The sequence below is a fragment of the Stegostoma tigrinum genome, chromosome 7, assembly GCF_030684315.1.
Source record: "Stegostoma tigrinum isolate sSteTig4 chromosome 7, sSteTig4.hap1, whole genome shotgun sequence".
NCBI lineage: Eukaryota > Metazoa > Chordata > Chondrichthyes > Orectolobiformes > Stegostomatidae > Stegostoma > Stegostoma tigrinum.
In genome coordinates this window covers 66,159,358-66,177,752 of record NC_081360.1, presented here as the reverse complement: position 1 = coordinate 66,177,752, position 18,395 = coordinate 66,159,358, and the positions used below count along the sequence as shown (strand labels likewise).

Here is an 18,395-nt window from a genome sequence, read left to right as displayed (position 1 = left end):
CATCTTTCCTATAATAGGGCGCCCAGAACTGGACGCAGTATTCCAAGTGCGGTCTAACCAAAGTTTTATAGAGCTGCAACAAGATCTCACGACTCTTAAACTCAATCCCCCTGTTAATGAAAGCCAAAACACCATATGCTTTCTTAACAACCCTGTCCACTTGGGTGGCCATTTTAAGGGATCTATGTATCTGCACACCAAGATCCCTCTGTTCCTCCACACTGCCAAGAATCCTATCCTTAATCCTGTACTCAGCTTTCAAATTCGACCTTCCAAAATGCATCACCTCGCATTTATCCAGGTTGAACTCCATCTGCCACCTCTCAGCCCATCTCTGCATCCTGTCAATGTCCCGCTGCAGCCTACAACAGCCCTCTACACTGTCAACGACACCTCCGACCTTTGTGTCGTCTGCAAACTTGCTGACCCATCCTTCAATTCCCTCGTCCAAGTCATTAATAAAAATTACAAACAGTAGAGGCCCAAGGACAGAGCCCTGTGGAACCCCACTCACCACTGACTTCCAGGCAGAATATTTTCCTTCTACTACCACACGCTGTCTTCTGTTGGCCAGCCAATTCTGTATCCAAGCAGCTAAGTTCCCCTGTATCCCATTCCTCCTGACCTTCTGAATGAGCCTTCCATGGGGAACCTTATCAAATGCCTTACTGAAGTCCATATACACCACATCCACAGCTCGACCCTCATCAACCTTACTAGTCACATCCTCAAAAAACTCGATAAGGTTTGTAAGGCATGACCTACCCCTCACAAAGCCGGGGACATTTTAAACAGTCCTTGGATAACCATATGGATAATGATGGGATAGTGTAGGGGGATGGGCTTAGATTAGTTCACAAGTCGGCGCAACGTCGAGGGCCGAAGGGCCTGTTCTACGCTGTAATGTTCCATGAAGATAAACCCTGAAACAATTTCTCCAAATTTCCTACTCTTCAAACTTTCTTTTTATCTTCTCATGTCTTCGTTTTTCAAGATTTTTAGTTTTTTTTGTTTTTCAATCATTTTATTTGTTGTTACCCTTTTTTATTGCATTTTTACTAGGGGGACAATGTCCTCAAAAACTCATCTGTGTAAGTGAGTTAAAGTTGATTCACAAATCTGAAAGTATGACACAGCCTCTCGCTGGTCAGGAAGCATGATTATAATAGTTTCTTGGTTGTTATTAGACTGTTAGTTCCAAGTTTTCATTGAATTTGAATTCAATTATCTGCCTTGGCAAGGTTTGAACCCTGCTCCCCAGAACATTACCTTGGTCTCTAGATTAATAGGCTGGTGATTAATACCACTAGGCTGTCATCTCCCCTCTGTTTCTGCCATTGTTGTTTCCATTTCCTGGATTGATGCCAGATTGACCGTTTACTCTGTTTTTTTTAGTGACTTTGTAGTGTTTGATACCATTTTGAGTGGTTTGCCATGCCATTTTGGTGTTGATCATGATTATTCTAACTCAGGATATGGCATACTTGAATGATTGTGATGTGTAATACATCATAATCAACATGGACACATAAAATAGACTATAAGATCGCGATGTATTACACCACAATTTTATAGTCTGTTTTGTGTGTCCATGTTAATATTGGCTATCTTCCAATTTAAACTCCTCGGCTATTACATTGGAGATTAAAAAAATTACACCAGTGTTTTTAGTTGGTACTTGCAGAAACAAAACAATGATCCAACCCAGAATCCTTTTTGCCTAACCTTAAAAATGAAGTCCTCCATGTCCATTTGGAATATGAGAGAGTGTTGTAGGTCTTGTTACCAACCCGCTCACAAGTGCTGTATATTTACTAATACTATGTTATCGTTCGTTCGTCCGTCCGTCCGTCCGTCCATCCATCGCACTGTTTATTGTGCTATGTTTTTTCAGTCAGTCATGAACTTTTTAGTACATTTTGATTACTACAAGATAGACTAAGTCAGTACATCCCTGCCAACACATTACTGTTTTTTTACACCTTCAATGCTTGCAGCATTGAGCGTAAGGAATGTGTAGACCAGATTCTATATCAAAGGCCATCCCTGAATAGGTGTTAGCGTTGTTCTGAATAGGTTACAATACTATCATATCTCCATGACTCACCCAAAACTATGGAATGTTTCTAATATTAATCAGCACCTTAGCAACCATCCCTTAGGACTTGAATAGGTTGCAGAATGTCAAGTTTCCTCCACTTTAGCATATATCAGTTAAATGCATACTAAATAAGGCCACTATCCCCTTTAAAAAAAGTTTCTATTGAAATGGCGCTTCTGTGAAACTACATGAACGAATGTGTAAGAATGATCAAAACCAGTAATAGTAAACAAAATTTCACCAGCCAGCTGTGGTAATCAGTTTAGTTTTCTCTATCCTTTTTTTAATGAGTACATGTGTAATTTCTCACTTACTTAGATTATATGGGGTCTATTTTTACTAACACTTACTAATTTTAAGGGCTAACACCTCTTGATTTATGTAAGATGACTGGGCAGATGTTCTAATCCTGTCAAGAGTAACAGCCAGCATTTAGCAAATGTTTAAATCTCCTTTCCTAGTGCAGATATCACGCAAATGCTTCTGTACAATAGATACAATTATTTAACAGGGTAGTGCTAGAATTTTAATGTAAGAACTGTATATAGAGGCTACTGTAAGCACTGTACTTTGGATTCCATCATTGCCTTGACCTGTGCTATTGCGGATACTTAAAGTGGCTAGTTTTTGCCACCCCCCCCCCCCCCCCCTCAGTTGTTTGAACTCGTCCTGCAAAAACTGTACTGGCTAACCTTTTGCTCAGTATCACCTCTTGCTGTGCTTGATATGGCTGCAAATGAGGAATGATACTAGGGTTTTTGAAAACTTTATTGAGCAATATTTGCAGGCAGTAGCAATTATCTATACAAAAGGATGAAAATGCATGGACTAAACTTCCTCATGCCCTTGCTTGCACTCTTGTTCATTTTTTTTCCTCCCCACCTACCCCGGTCTTTGAGCTCTGCCTTTTGACATTAATCTCTTAAACTGCTGACTGTCCAGCTTTACATCCATTTAGAACATAGAACAACACAGCACAGAACAGGCCCTTCGGCCCTCAATGTTGCGCCGACCTGTGAACTAATCTCCCCCTCCCCCTACACTATCCCATCATTATCCATATATTTATCCAAGGACTGTTTAAATGCCCCTAATGTGGCTCAGTTCACTACATTGGCAGGCAGGGCGTTCCACACCCTTACCACTCTCTGCGTAAAGAACCTGCCTCTGAAATCTGTCTTAAATCGATCACCCCTCAATTTGTAGCTATGCCCCCTTGTACAAGCTCAAGTCGTCATCCTCAGGACAAGACTCTCACTGTCCACCCTATCTAATCCTCTGATCATCTTGTATGTCTCTATTAAATCCCCTCTTAGCCTCCTTCTCTCCAATGTGAACAGACCCAAGTCCCTCAGCCTTTCTTCATAAGGCCTTCACTCCAGGCCAGGCAACATCCTGGTAAATCTCCTCTGCACCTTTTCCAATGCTTCCACATCCTTCCTGTAATGGGGCGACCAGAACTGCACGCAGTATTCCAAATGAAGCCGCACTGGTGTTTTCTACAGTTGCAGCATGACGTCACGGCTCCGGAACTCAATTCCTCATCCAATAAAACCTAACACACCGTAAGCCTTCTTAACAGCACTATCAACCTGGGTGGCAACTTTCAGGGATCTATGTACATGGACCCCAAGATCCCTCTGCACATCCACACTACCAAAAATCTTTCCATTGACCCAGTATTCTGCCTTCCTATTATTCCTCCCAAAGTGAATCACCTCACATTTCTCTGCATTGAACTCCATTTGCCACCTTTCAGCCCAATTCTGCAGTTTATCCAAGTCTCCCTGCAACATTCTTCCACACTGTCCACCATTCCACCATTCCACCAACTTCAGTGTCATCTGCAAACTTACTAACCCACCCATCCATCCAAGTCGTTTATAAAAATGACAAACAGCAGTGGTCCCAAAACAGAGGTACATCACTAGTGACCTGACTCCAGGCTGAATATTTTCCATCAACTACCACTTGTTGCCTTCTTACAGAAAGCCAGTTTCTAATCCAAACTGCTAAATCTCCCTCAATCCCATGCCTCTGTATTTTCTCCAATAGCCGACCATGTTGAACCTTATCAAAGGCTTTACTGTACGTACACCATCTCAACTGCCCTTCCCTCATCCACATGCTTGGCCACCTTCTCAAAAAACTCAATGAGGTTTGTGAGACACAACCTGCCCTTGACGAATCTATATTGACTATCTCCAATCAAATTGTTGCTTGCTAGATGATTATAAATCCTATCTCTTCTAATCCTTTCCAAAATTTTTCCTACAACAGACGTAAGGCTCACAGGTCTATAATTACCTGGGTCATCTCTACTGCCCTTCTTGAACAAGGGCATAACACTTGCAATCCTCCAGCCCTCTGGTACTAAACCTGTAGACAATGAGGACTCAAAGATCAAGGCCAAAGGCTCCGCCACCTCTTCCCTAGCTTCCCAGACAATCCTCAGAAAAATCCCATCTGGCCCGCGGATTTATCTACCTTCACACCTTCTAGAGTTGATAACACCTCCTCCTTACTAACCTCATTCACCCACCACAGAACCCAGTTCTTAGGAAGGGTTATTTGGCCTGATACATTAACTTTGATTTCTTTCTACAGATGCTGCTAAACCTGCTGAGCTTTTCAAGCAATTTGTTTTTATCATGGTTGGCGCATTCATTCTTGTGGTGTGGGCATCACTGAAAAGCTAATTTGTTGCCCATTCCTAATTGTCATTTGAATTGAGTGGTGTCCTTGGTGAGGTTGTGATACAATGGGTTGGAAGTCATATAGGCTAGACTGGATATGAACTGCAGATTTCCTTCTTAAAAGCACATCAGTAACTGGATGGATTTTTTTTGTGATAATTGATATAGACATCATTACTAGTTTTCAATTCCAGATATTTAATATTGAATTTAAATTCTTCCAGTTATTATGGATGGAGTTGAGTCATGTTCTTCAATCATTAGTGTGGGCCATTAGATCACCAGTCTAGTGATGTTACTCTTCCATGATCTCACCATTCTTATCCATGCTTCCCCACTGTTTAGCTGAGTGGGAATGCAATTTGCTGGCTCCATTATTTTCTGTATAATTATAGGCAATGAATCATTTGAAGTGGCTTTTCTACCTTTCTCACGTACATTTCCGTTTTTAGAATATTCTGCTCTTTTTGCATCCATATGCGGCTTCTCAACAACATCATCTGAAATCGGTGTTGAGTTGTCAGCAGTCAAAATTATCCCTACCTCACTGATATCTTCCTCCATCTGCATTGGCTTCAGATTAAGTGAAGATTGTATTTTTAAAAATTCCCATCCTTGTTTACAGATTCCTCCATGACCTTGCCCCCTCCCTGTCTCTCTAACGTTCACTAGTCTACAACTGTCAGTTATCTGCTCTTACCTAATTATGGTTCTAACTTTGGCTGTGCTTTTCAGCTGCCTAACCTTTGGTCCAGATATTCTTCCCTCAAGATGCTGTTTTAGGACTTATGACTAAGCCATTTGTCCAATTGTTTATTTGTGTATTGCTGTCTCACTTTTCTTTATGCTCCTGTTTTTATTACTTTGTACAATATAGAAATAAGTAAACAATATTAATATTGTGCAGTTTTATTTCTAAATAAATAGATCATGGAAGACAAAAGCTGCTTATTGAAGAAAATGGAGATCAGTGTATCAGAAGCGGAAAAAAGAACAGGAAAGAATGCGGTAAACATGCAGGAGACTTATACAGTATACCTCATTGAAACAAGGTATGTGCATATGCATTGTAGCTAATTCATTTTACTTGGCTCCACAGTAGTGGCCACTGCCTTTGTAGTTTACATATTTTTTGAATACACAAACAGCACTTTTTGACTTCAGACTTCAGTAGCAGACATTTTAGTAGTTCTTCCTATGTAACTGTAAAGTGATTTGTCCCTGTCTTGATAAACATGTCATTGCAAAAATTCTGATTTAATTCTGTTGCAGTTCCTTTTCTTACAATTCCTATGCAGTGAAATGTTAACTTTTTTTTTGCTAAGTGAGCTGCTGAGCGATCTCTTGTGCCAGATCAATGTTATGCCCAGACATGGCGTGCACTCATGTTGATTTATTTGAGATTAAAGTGTAATTGAAACTTGGGTTTTTAAAACAAAACCCATGTCATTCTAAAGTTGTTAACTCAGTATTTGTCCAGGCCATAAAGTCACATGTGATTTAAATCATAATCACATTTGGCCAAGGCAAAAAAAAACAAGTGACATAGTTTTTTTTGGTACAGTGCAATGGTAGTCTCTCTTCATGCAGGAAATTACTGGTGCCTAAATTGTTTCTACCTAAATTTTCAAATTGGTGAAACTTAGTAAGCGACTGGAATAATAGAGCATTCTAAGTAATGCCAACATGATGGTTGTATGATTTTGATTACTTTAAACACTGCCTAATTCTAATTCTAATTTTTTTTTGTTTTGGTTTTGGTTTACTTTCCTGCTGTGTTAACTGATGTTGTAGCCATTGTATTTGTGGGAAGCCCGGTTGAGTTTCTGATCAGTGGTAACTCCAAGGATGTTGATCGAGGATTCAGTGGTAATGCCATTAAATGTCAAGCGGTGGTAGTTAGATTATGTGACTTATTGGAGATGCACATTGCCTGGCATTTGTGGCATGGATGTTACTTGCCACTTGTCAGCCAAACCTGGATATTATTCAGATTTTGTTGCATTTGGACATTGGCTGCTTCAGTATCTGAGGAGTAGCAAATGCTGCTGAACATTCTGCGATCATCAGCAAAGATCCTCACTTCTGGCCTTTTTTGGAAGGAAGATCATGGAAGAAACAGCTGAAAATGGTTGAGCCTAGAACACCTCTCTGCTGATGTTCTTCAGAGTAGCCCTGGGGCTGAGAAGACTGACCTCCAACAACCACTACCACCATCTTGCATGCCAGGTATGACTCTACTTGGGAAGTTTGTCCTTGGATACATATTGATTCCAATTTTGCTTCTGGCATTTTTTTTCGTCCATTTTCGAAAAAGGCTGGAATGAACTCTGGCTGAGTGGGTGTCACTAAACAACAGGTTATTGCTGAGCAGGTGATGCTAGACAGTGTTGTTAATGACATCTTGTGTCACTTTACTGATAATTGGCTGGGATAACAAGGTGTGGAGCTGGATGAACACAGCAGGCCATGCAGCATCTTAAGAGCACAAAAGCTGACGTTTTGTGCCTAGACCCTTCATCAGAAAGTCTAGACCTGAAACGTCAGCTTTTGTGCTCCTAAGATGCTGTTTGGCCTGCTGTGTTCATCCAGCTCCACACTTTTTTTTTTTTTTCTCGGATTCTCCAGCATCTGTAGTTCCCATTATCTCTGATAATTGGCTAGGTTAGATTTATCCTACTTTTGCATACAGAGCATACCTGAGTAACTTTCCACATCATAGAGTGGATGCCAGTATTGTAACTGGAAGAGTTTGGCTTGGAGAGTAGCAAGTTCTAGCCTTCACTGTGATTATTGAAATGTTGTAAGGGCCCGCAGCCTTTGAACTATCCAGTGTTGTGTCTCCAATCATTTCTAGATATCGTGTGGAGTGGACCAAATTGGCTGAAGACTGGTATCTGTGATGCTAGGGACCAGAAAAGGAGTTAGACGTGGATCATTGACATTCCTGGTTGAAGATTGTTGCAAATGCTTCAGCCTTATCTCTTGCACTAATGTGTTGAGCTCCCCCGTCATTTGTGGATGGGGATATTTTGTGGAGCTGTCTCCATTGAGTTATTCATTGTCCTCCACCACTCATGACTTAATGTGGCAGAACTGCAGAGCTTAGATCTGATTTCATTGGTTATGGGATTGCTTAGCTCTGTCGCTTGTTTATGCTGTTCTGCCGTGCAAGTAGAACTGATTTTTAGCTTCCCTGGTTGACACCTCGTTTTTACATATGCTTGGTGCTGCTCCTGCAAATGCCAATCTGCACTTTCCATTGAGCAGGGTTGGCCCCTGGCTTGATGATGGTTGAGTGCTTGGCCCTGAGGTTGCAGATTCTGCTGTTGATGAAGGACAGTATTTTTCTGCAGCTGATGGATTGGCAAGGATGAGGCCCGGTATGATGTGTTTTTTTTTCTCCCCTCCTGTTTTTGGGTCTGTGGCAAGCGGTGAGGAAACAGTCCGATAGCTGTGGCCTTTAGGACCCAACCACCCTGATCATTAGAGCTGCTACTGAGCCACTCTTGGTGAACACAATCTTCCATTCAGTATGTTTTACACCCTTGCCACTCTGCATTCTGTAAGCTTTATTCAAAGGAGGAATATTGATTCATCAGCCGAGGGAAGACAGTACATGATTTAAAAAGCAGGAAGTTTCCTTGCCTCCTTTTTAACCTGAAGCCATGAGACTTTGTGGTGTCCAGAGTCAATGTTGCAGACGCCCAGAGCAACTCCCTCTGATTGTTGTCACCTCTGGGTCAGTCCTTCTAGTGGATCAGCACATATCCAGCGATTGTGATGGTGTCTGGAATTTTGTAAGCTGTGATACGGAGTATGGCCAAGTCATGCTGTTCCTTGAGGCAGGCTATGAAACAGCTTTCCCAATTTTTTAGCACTAGCCCCCAGATGTTAGTGCAGAGAACTTTGCAGCATCGACAGGCTTGTTTCTGCTGTTTAATTTCCTGGTGCCTGTGTCAGGTGGTCTGCCTTGCTTAATTTCTTTGATCATTCGTAATGATACAATTCAGTGGCTTGACAAGATACTTCAGAGGATGGTTGAGTCCTCTATATTGCTGTTGATCTGGAGTCATTTAGTCCAAACCAGTTAACTGATGGCAGATTCCCTTCCCTGAAGTGAGTCACAGGCATCTTCTGACGTTCAGTAATGCTTTCACGGTTGTCAGTACACTCTCTCCTAATTCTAATGGTTTTATTGTTTTCAAATTCCACCATCTCCCACTGATAGATTTGAACCTGGGTTCCCAGAACATTAGCTGAGTTGCTTGAATTAATAGCCTTGCAATAATACTACTAGGCCATTGCCTCTCCCTTTTCTTGGAAATATTAGTTACAATAATGTGCAACTCGTTGAAGGCGACTCTACCATTACTGTCAAATGTCAATTTGACCATGGATGCATTTTTTAGTTTTTATTAATTGCATGGAATGTGTCACTGGCGAGGCTAGCACTTAGTGCCCATCCCTAATAACTTTGGCAAAGGTGGAGCTGAGCTGCCTCCTTCAATCACTGTAACACTTCTGCCATGGGGATAGCCACAGTGCAGTTCAGAAGGGAGATTGAGGACTTTCCCCAAGTGATTGTCTTGACTTGCTCCATCAATGTGTGGTTGGAGGGAGAGCTTGCAGATTGTGGTGTTCCCATTGCATTTGTTGCCCTTGTCCTTCTAAGGTGGGTTTGGAATATGCTGTTAAGAGGCTGGAGTTGGTGCATGATACTGCTGCTACAGCCAACGTATGATGGTGATAAAGTGAATGAATGTTGAAGTTGGTAGAAGGGATGCCAATCAAGTTGGCTGCTTTGTCTTGTCTGAGCTGATTTTGTTTTTGGAGCTGCATCCATTCAGCTAAGCAGAGTATTCCATCACCATCTCTTACTAGTTTCGTTTAGATTTTGGAGAGGCTTTGAGTTGTGGAGAGCTGAAAACTTGTTTCAGAATTCCTACCCTGAGATTACTTATCTAATCTATTTCAACTTCTGGTCACTGCAACACAGGATATTAATCGATACGGTAATGCATTACCGAAGAGTTGTTACCTGACACTTGTGGCATAAATGTTATTGATCACTTTGTCAGCTCAAGCCTGGATGTTGTCTGAGTCGTGCTGTATTTGGACACAAACTGCTTCCATATCAGAGTTGTCATGAGGGGTGCTAAACATTGTGCAATCATCAGTGAATATGCCCACTTCTGTAGTGGAAGGAGTGCCATTGAAGCAGCTGAAGATGGTTGGCCCTAGGACACTAAGCTGAGGAGCCCTGTGATGCCGTGAACTGCCCAACACCACAACCATCTTTATGCTCAATATGACTCCTGTTGGGAGTTTCTCCCTGATGCCCACTAACCACAGATTTGCTAAGACTCCTTGATGCCTGTTTGGTCAGAAGTTGCATTGATGTCCAGGTCAGTTACTCTCATCTCTGTCTCAGCTCTCTTGTCTATGTTTGGACCACTGCTTTAATAAGCTCAGGAACTCCAACATAAGTATCTGCAAACTACTCACTTCTGAGCAAATGCTGCTTGATTGTGGTGTCTTTTTAAGTGTGTGTAAATGTGGCATGAATATATTTGTTTATATTGTACTATTTCTAACTTTGATATAGAAATGATTAAAGATGCAATTTTGGGTTTGTTTTGGTGTTTATTGATGAACAAACTTGTAGTTCACATCCAAAGCCCGTTCAGTATTGGGGGACACCTGGAGAAAGGATTCTGTTCAAGATAAATAGGCTCCATCTTAGGTCAGCAGGAACCAATGTTAACTTTTCCATCTGAGTAAATATGGGCAGTGCTTAAAATAATATAACAGATGAGTGCTCAGATAACAAATTAGAGACTAGGATTAAAGTGCTCTAAAGACTGGGGAAAACAAGTAGAAATCAAGACTAACAACAACAGGTTGGACTATGATGGGCAAAAATGAAACACTGGTACTTTTGGTATGTAAATATGTGAGGGCCTGTGGATTTTAAATGCATTGTATGGAGCTCTGTTATGAAGGCTGATCTAGTTGAAAAATACTTTTGGAACCTGCTAATGCTAGCTGTTATTTAAGATAGATAAAATGGGAATAATGTAGGGAGCATGGTGCCAACATTGACTAATTCCTTTTCCTGTGCTACAGAGACTTATGAAATTGAAGGGTTAAATTTAGAATTAGTGAAGAATAGGGGAGCCTACTCTGCTATTTGTATATGTGCATTTGGCCACCAAGTCGAGGGAAGGAGGTGAAGCAAGTTTTCAGCAACATTTTTAGATTTTCCAGAACTACGGCATGATGAAGGATAATTGAAATTATCTGGGAATGGTAACAGGCTGGGAAATGTTCTCTGAAATATCCCCAGTCAACTTCTTTTTAAAATCAGTATGATTCCAAGGCAGTGAGGAAGGGAATGTTGTGGGGTCCTGGCTCTGGTAATGATGGTTGTTTAGCATGTTTCAGGGTGTCTGTTTGGTGACTAGTGATTTATTAAATTGCTCAAAAAAGAAATGGTTCTAATATATTTTGACAGATTTTCTCAAGGGCAACATAAGGCAAATCCTGATAAGCTCCTGATGTGGTACTGCTCCCTTTCCATTGGGGGTTTGGCATGGATCCTATTGCATGCAGCAGTTGTATGCAGTTGTCTCCCAGGCTGCCTTGGAGGGTACTGAAAACAACAAATGCTGGAGATCAGTGGGTCAGATAACATCCACGGAGAGGGAGCATGCTAATATTTTTGAGTCGAGATGACTTTGGAGCTGAAGTGAAGTGTGGAAGGGTCAGCACTTATGCTATAGGTTGGGGTGGGGTTGAGAGGTAGGCTCCTAGTCTAGTGCGTTTAGGGTGCTGATGGAGAAAATTTATAGTTCAGATTTAGTGATCGGAATGTGAGAATGGTAGTTTAATGGTATGCCTCCTGGCACTCCATGACAGTCCCTGCTGGCATGGGGTGTGGGTGCGGGGTTGGGGTGGTGGTGCAGAGATCAGAGAAGAAATGATAATGAGCAAAAAGGCAGGAAATTGGAGCTGGTTCACAATTTGAAAGTGTTGAACTCTTAGTCAAGAAGGCTGTGAGGTGCCTAGTCTGAAGATGACATTCCTCCCAGTTTGCTCTGTGATTCACTAGAACACTGTAGCATGCCAAGGACCAAAATTTATTTATTTATTTATTTTGGGCATGTGAGTACGACGCTATGTTAAAATGACTGGCTATTGGAAGGTCAGGATCTTGCTTGCTTACAGATCAAAGGTATTCCTCAAAGCAGTCACCCAGTCTGCATTTCTCCAAAATAGATTGGGCTGTATTGGGTTCCCTGCGTACAGTACACAAACCTGGAGATACAGGTGAATTGCTCTTTCTTCTGGACACACTGTTTCGGTCCTTGGATGGCAAGCAGAGTTTCCCTTGTCTTCAGTTTTCATCCCTCCAGCCTCCACATTCAAAGGACCGTTTGTCTCCATTTTTAGATAATTCCAACAGGACACTACCACCAAACACACCTTCCCCTCACACTCCCTTGTCTGCATTTTGCAGGGATTGTTCCCTCCAGGGCACCTTCGTCCATTCCACAACGACCAAAACCACCCACCCTCTCCACTGCACCTTCCCATGTAATGCAGAAGTTGCAACATCTACCCCCTCACCATCCAAGGGCCTAAATTTTTGTAAGATTTGTTAGTCTCCCTTTGTATAGTACTCTTAAACCTAACCAGATTAAATTTACAGAACTGGGGAAGCAGCAGGGAGAGAACAAAATGTAATCCCAAGTCGTCTTTAGGCACAAAATATGAAAATAGTGGTAATAGGAAAAGGGCTGACTGGGGACCAGAAAGGGGATTTACACATGGCAGCATGACTGAGGTATTAAATGAACCCTTCACATTTGTCTTTGCCATGAAAAAGAATCTACATGGGCAATCGAGTCAGGAGGAAATTCGATCACAATAAGTGTTCAAAATTACTAGGGAGTTGAAATTGGATAGTGATATTTAAAGCTGATATTTCTGTACCAATCAACAAAAATCTCACTACAATCCCATAGCACAATGGACCGCTGTGGTTGGTTTACTAGCAGAGTTGGTTTGTTAGTTTGTAGATGTTTCATTCCCCTGCTGGGTTACATCAATGCAGCCTCTGAAGTACTATTGTTTTCCTGGTCTGGTATTTAAACTCCGGGGTCTGTTGGATTTGAACACCTAATTTTCCAGTTTTCCTCTGCAATTTGTGTGTGTGTGTGTGTTTTTTCTTGGTGCGGCTGTTGATGGCCGCGTTCGCCACCAAGACGGCCTCGAGGAATCCCCTTGCTTGTCTCTGGCCTGCCCTAGGATCCTGGTGCTGTCCCCATTGAACTGGTAGTTCTTTGTTTATCCATGTGAATGGAGATGAGTGAGCATTGGTTGTCTTTGTTGCCAATTGGTGTGCATGTACTTTTTGTGGCAATTTTTTTTTTCTGTTTGTACAAATGTAATGTCTGTTGCAATCCTTGCATGGAATTGTGTATATTATGTTGGTTCTGTGTGTATGTATAGGGTAAAGGATCTTTGGTTAGAATTAGCATTTGAGCGACCACCACTTTCTACATTTTAAAAACTGAAAAAAAAGTGGATGCTGTGAATCAGGAACAAAAACAGAAGCTGCTAGAATAGGTCAGCAGGTCTGGCAGCCTCTGAAGGAAAAACAGTTAACATTTTGGGACTAGTGACAGAATGTAGATGTTCCGCAAAGCGGTCACCCAGTGTATGTTTCATTTTCCCCAATGTAGACGGGACTACATTTTGTGAGCAATGAATGCAGTAGACCTAGATTCTTGCAACAAAAATCCTGAACTACCTGTTGCCTGCCAATTGAACATACCACTGTTCCCTGTCAACATCCATCTCTGGCTTGCTGCATTATTCCAGTGAAGCTCAACATAAGCTGGAAGAACAACACCTCATTTTCTGCTTGGGGATCCTTCAGCCCTCTGGACTGAATATAGAGTTCAACAATTTTATGGTCTAAACTCTCCCCTGTCCCATCCCCATACCCCCCACACCAGGCCTTGTTACCATACAGCCTACCATTGTGTCACTTGTTGTTAATTGTGACTGTTAGTGACTAACAACTATTCACCCACCCAGCTTGATCGTTATCAAATCAATCTGTCCAACTGCCCTTCTCTCTCAGGCTCTTTCTTATTGTTTACGCCCTGCCCCACCCCTGCTCCCTTTTCTACAAATCAACTGACGCTTTCCCAGCCACCTTAAGTTCTGAGGAAGGGTCACTGGACTTGAAACGTTAACTTTTTTTCTTCACAGATGCAAACAGACCTGTTTTGAGCTTTTCCAGCACTTTGCTTTTGTCACCAGTTGCTACAGATAGCCATTATGACCCACAATGGAGTTCACTAGGTCCCATGTTATGCAGTTACAGCATATTGCCTGGCCCTGCATCTTTTTATTTACTTAGTTCTTTGTTCACTTTTTAAAAAAAAATCCTTTTTTTAAGTTTGTAACCTGTAAGTATTTTTCACATTTAACTTCAATCTGAAAGTAGTCTGTAATAGTTGTTTATAGCTATCAGCAACCACTGAACTTGGTGTTTACCTGTGATTTTACTGTCTTGTGTTGAATGCCTGACCCTGGGGTGGTTCTTATCCTGAGATAATGGGAACTGCAGATGCTGGAGATTCCAAGATAATAAAATGTGAGACTGGATGAACACAGGCCAAGCAGCATCTCAGGAGCACAAAAGCTGACGTTTCGGGCCTAGACCCTTCATCAGAGAGTCTGATGAAGGGTCTAGGCCCGAAACGTCAGCTTTTGTGCTCCTGAGATGCTGCTTGGCCTGCTGTGTTCATCCAGCCTCACATTTTATTATCTTGGTTCTTATCCTGTTCTCTTTTCAAAAATCGACTTACAAACTCTGAGCCAAAAACAAAGCAAAAAGCAACCCTTCCCTTCTGCAACGAATTCCCACGCTACCTCTACATTCCACAAACGTTATGCTCACTTGGACAGTGTTTTAGTCGGGATATGATATTTCCATGACCATGTGAGGCTTGCTTCACTGGAAATATCTTCAGACTCTGGCCCAGGCAGCATTCTGGTTAATCTCCATGTACCTCCTCTAGTGCAATTATAACTGCTCCAGGTGTGGTCTAACAGTTCCAGCATAATCTCCCTGCCTTTGAATTTTGTGTCTCAACTAGTAAATTGTTTTCTTTGACCTACCGACCCTGCTACCCTCCAGGATCTGTGGCCATGTGCACCAAGGTCCTCTGACTCTCAGGAATGGTACAGCCCTGGAAAGTACTTTGTGGAATCCCAAACTATATTAACCTTCCCACTGTGCACTCTGTTACATTCTTTTTTGGGTTGCATTCCACTTGCAGTTCTTCTGCACAGCTGGTCAGTTGTTGATATCCTGATACAGTTTACAGCTACTGTCCTTACTTTGTTTCCACCTTACCCATTTTTTGATCCATGCACGCAATTGCATCCCTTGCCTTAAGTTGAAAATAATACAGACCGCAAACAATAAGGGTCCCAGTACTCAGCCTTGTGGGACATACGAAACAGATTTACAGTCACGCAACCATTACTCTGCCATCACCCTCTTTTTGTTTCCTGCCTCCCAACCACTCTTAGGTTCTAATATGCCATTTTGCCTGCAATCTGATGGGCTTTTACTTTCTGGAACAGTTGACATGAGAAACCTTACCAAAGCCTTGTTAAAATCCACGTAGACCACATAAGATGCATTTTGTTTGACAGCATCCTTGATGTTTGTTTGATACTTTGCTCACAAGTTTATTTAACATTGTAAGAGCAGCTGCAATGAAAAGGGTATTAGCAGCATGGACACAAAATCAGCTGAATGATAGGAAACCAAATGTGATGGTTAATATTTTTGAGATGAAGGGAAGTGTAGCTCCCTGTGGTTGATATTGGTTCCCCCTGCCAATATTTGTGTAAAATACACCTTTGTTGTTGTTGGTAATATTTGGTCATGTTCTAATATGTGACTTAAAATGTGGTCAGCTGGACTCTTCTATCAGGATAATGTCTGTGTAAAGTTAGTTTTCATTGCAGCTTACAGAATATCTTCTAAATTCTGTTTTGCTCTATGCATTTAATACTGGGAGGCATTGTACATGCACCAACTGCTGCAAAAGTGGTTGTGATTTGCCTGCCTTCCTTACAGTTCTGCACTAAAAAAGAACTGTCAGAATGGAAGCATGGCTTCCAAAGAAATTTCCGGTGAGATGTGGAGCTCCCTTCCATCCTTTCTGTTGAAGGGTAGGGCCATAGTGGCTGCATGTTTGATTGCCTCTCCTCAGAAAATTTAGCCCTTCAGCTTCCCAAGCAAGTCCTGATGTGCAACTGCACCCTACCCTCTTACAATGACTGACTATCTGGTCCTGAGCCTATATTAGTAGTATGAACGTTTTACTAATTCTTAATCTGACAGTCACCTGAAAGCTAATTTTATGCTGAAGGAGGCTAAATTATCTTGCAGAATTATAATTTCAAACAGACATTGATTATAAACATTTTTAAGGCTTGTAATCTTTGAATATTGGGCATACAAATTGGACTCTTTAATGTTAGATGTTAAATCTTTTGTATTCAACTGTAATTGGTTTTTTTTCTTTGACTGACTGGACTGAAGCAGTTTGAGAGAAAATACCTAAAAGATTTCAATATTTGGTTTAAGTTTTAGAAAATCACGTGTTGAATCTCCTTTTGTGTTACTTTTAATAAGTAGAATAATGTTAAAGATGTTATACCATGTGAGTAAATGTCTTCAATTCTAATTCTGTACCGTTTCCCAAGCATTTTAGTAAACATCCAGGGTGAAATGTCTTGACTTTTTGCTGAGCTTTTTCTTGAAGTCCTAATTTCTAATTTTCCTGTTCCTAGATCAACATAGCTCACATCCGTAGCAATTGTGTGTTATGTGAACACGTTAAAGAAAACCTAGCTTCTGCAGTAGGCTAAAATACATTTTAAAAACTGGACTTTGTATTTTCAGCCTGTAACAGACAAGAACCAATTTCCTTTTTCTGAACCAAAGTGTTTGGAAATCCAGAGGTAGAGGGTTTTTGACAAATCCTTTGTTTTTATTTTGTGTAAATTTAGATTTAAATATTTATGGAAATGATTTGACATAGGCAAATGAGCTATGTTGAACGGTCACATCCATTGGATTAAATTTGAAGTTGAGGAAAAAAGAATTCATAGCTGCAGAATGTGAAGTTATTCAACTTTGGTGATTTAGATTAGATTCCCTACAGTGTGGAAACGGGCCCTTTTGGCCCAACAAGTCCACACTGCCCTTTGCAGCATCCCACCCAGACCCATCCCCCTATAACCCATGCACCCCTGAACGCTATGGGCAATTTGGCATGGCCGATCCAACTAGCCTGCACATCTTTCGACTGTGGGAGGAAACCAGAGCACCCGGAGGAAACCCATGCAGACATGGGGAGAGTGCGAGAACTTTTTTTATTAGAGTTCATAGAAACAGGCCTAGTTTCCTTTTCGTCTACTTAACGCATCATCTGTTTTGTTATACTCTTGCACCATAACCTGTCTTTATTTTGATGTCAATTTTCATCTGAAGTAGACCCTGTCTTTAACAGTTACTTGGAATACTCCTGTATAGGATGGGCGGGGGAAGAGGAGAGTCCTTCTAACTTTTCTGCTTTCATTTATTTGGCTGTAACTCTGGTTTTCTAGTTCATCACTCTCTTACTTGTACAAAAGTCTCCTGAATTGACTTGAGTTTCCCTTAATCAATTGGAAGGAAGGGATTGCAAATAGGAATTTTTGCAGTATGTGGGATCTGGACGTTACTGGCTAGGCCCGCATTTATTGCCCTCCCTAAATGCCCAAGGACAGTTAAGAGTTGACCACGGTGTTGTGGGTTTGGAGTCACATGCAGGCCATGTGAGGTAAGGAAGGCTGTAGGGTGAAAAAAAAATCAAGGATTGAGAAAAGGGCAAGAAAGAGAGGTGAGGAATGTCAAATCAGCCATGATCTTATTGAATGGCAGAACAGGCTCAAGGGACCGAATGTTGTTCTTATTTCTTATGGTCTTACAACCTTTAGATCTTTTAAGCTCCACTCTCTTTTTAAGTTAGACCTTGCTCATAACTGGACAATATTATGCAATTTGCCAAATGGTTTACTGTTAGCTAAATCATACAAATGACAGTTACAGCATAACTACCAGTCAACTGCTTTCACTGTATTCTACTGGTCATTTCTGCCATCAGTTCTAGAAAACAGAACGACAGGAAAAGAATACCACTAACTGTAAGGCCCAAAATGGAAAAAAAACATACAGGGAGGAGATGGTCCAGTCTAGTCTATTGCTAAACTATTATTCCAAAGACTCAGGTAATGTCCTGGGAACCTAGGTCCCAATCCCATTTGGCTGATGGTGGGATCTGAAATCAGAACAAGAAACACCTGGAATTACGCCAGTCATTCAATAACTAACTTATGGCTCACTAATGTCCATTAGGGAACAAAACTGCCTTCCTTACCTCACCTGGCCTGCATGTGACTCCAAACCCACAACACCGTGGTCAACTCTTAACTGTCCTTGGGCATTTAGGGAG

General features: G+C 41.5%; 1 protein-coding gene across 2 annotated transcripts in view; it reads left to right on the top strand.

Moving 5' to 3' along the window:
- snx4 (sorting nexin 4) overlaps nucleotides 1-18,395 on the top strand; it is a 68,221-nt gene that overhangs the window by 9,942 nt on the left and 39,884 nt on the right. The window contains exon 2 of one of the 2 annotated variants that reach the window (XM_048534629.2): nucleotides 5,725-5,849. In XM_048534629.2, coding sequence (XP_048390586.1) covers nucleotides 5,728-5,849 — 122 coding nt within the window. In that variant the 5' untranslated portion in view covers nucleotides 5,725-5,727. Of the gene's footprint in view, nucleotides 1-5,706; nucleotides 5,850-18,395 lie in introns of those variants that run through there. The other variant, XM_048534630.2, reaches the window with a different exon arrangement.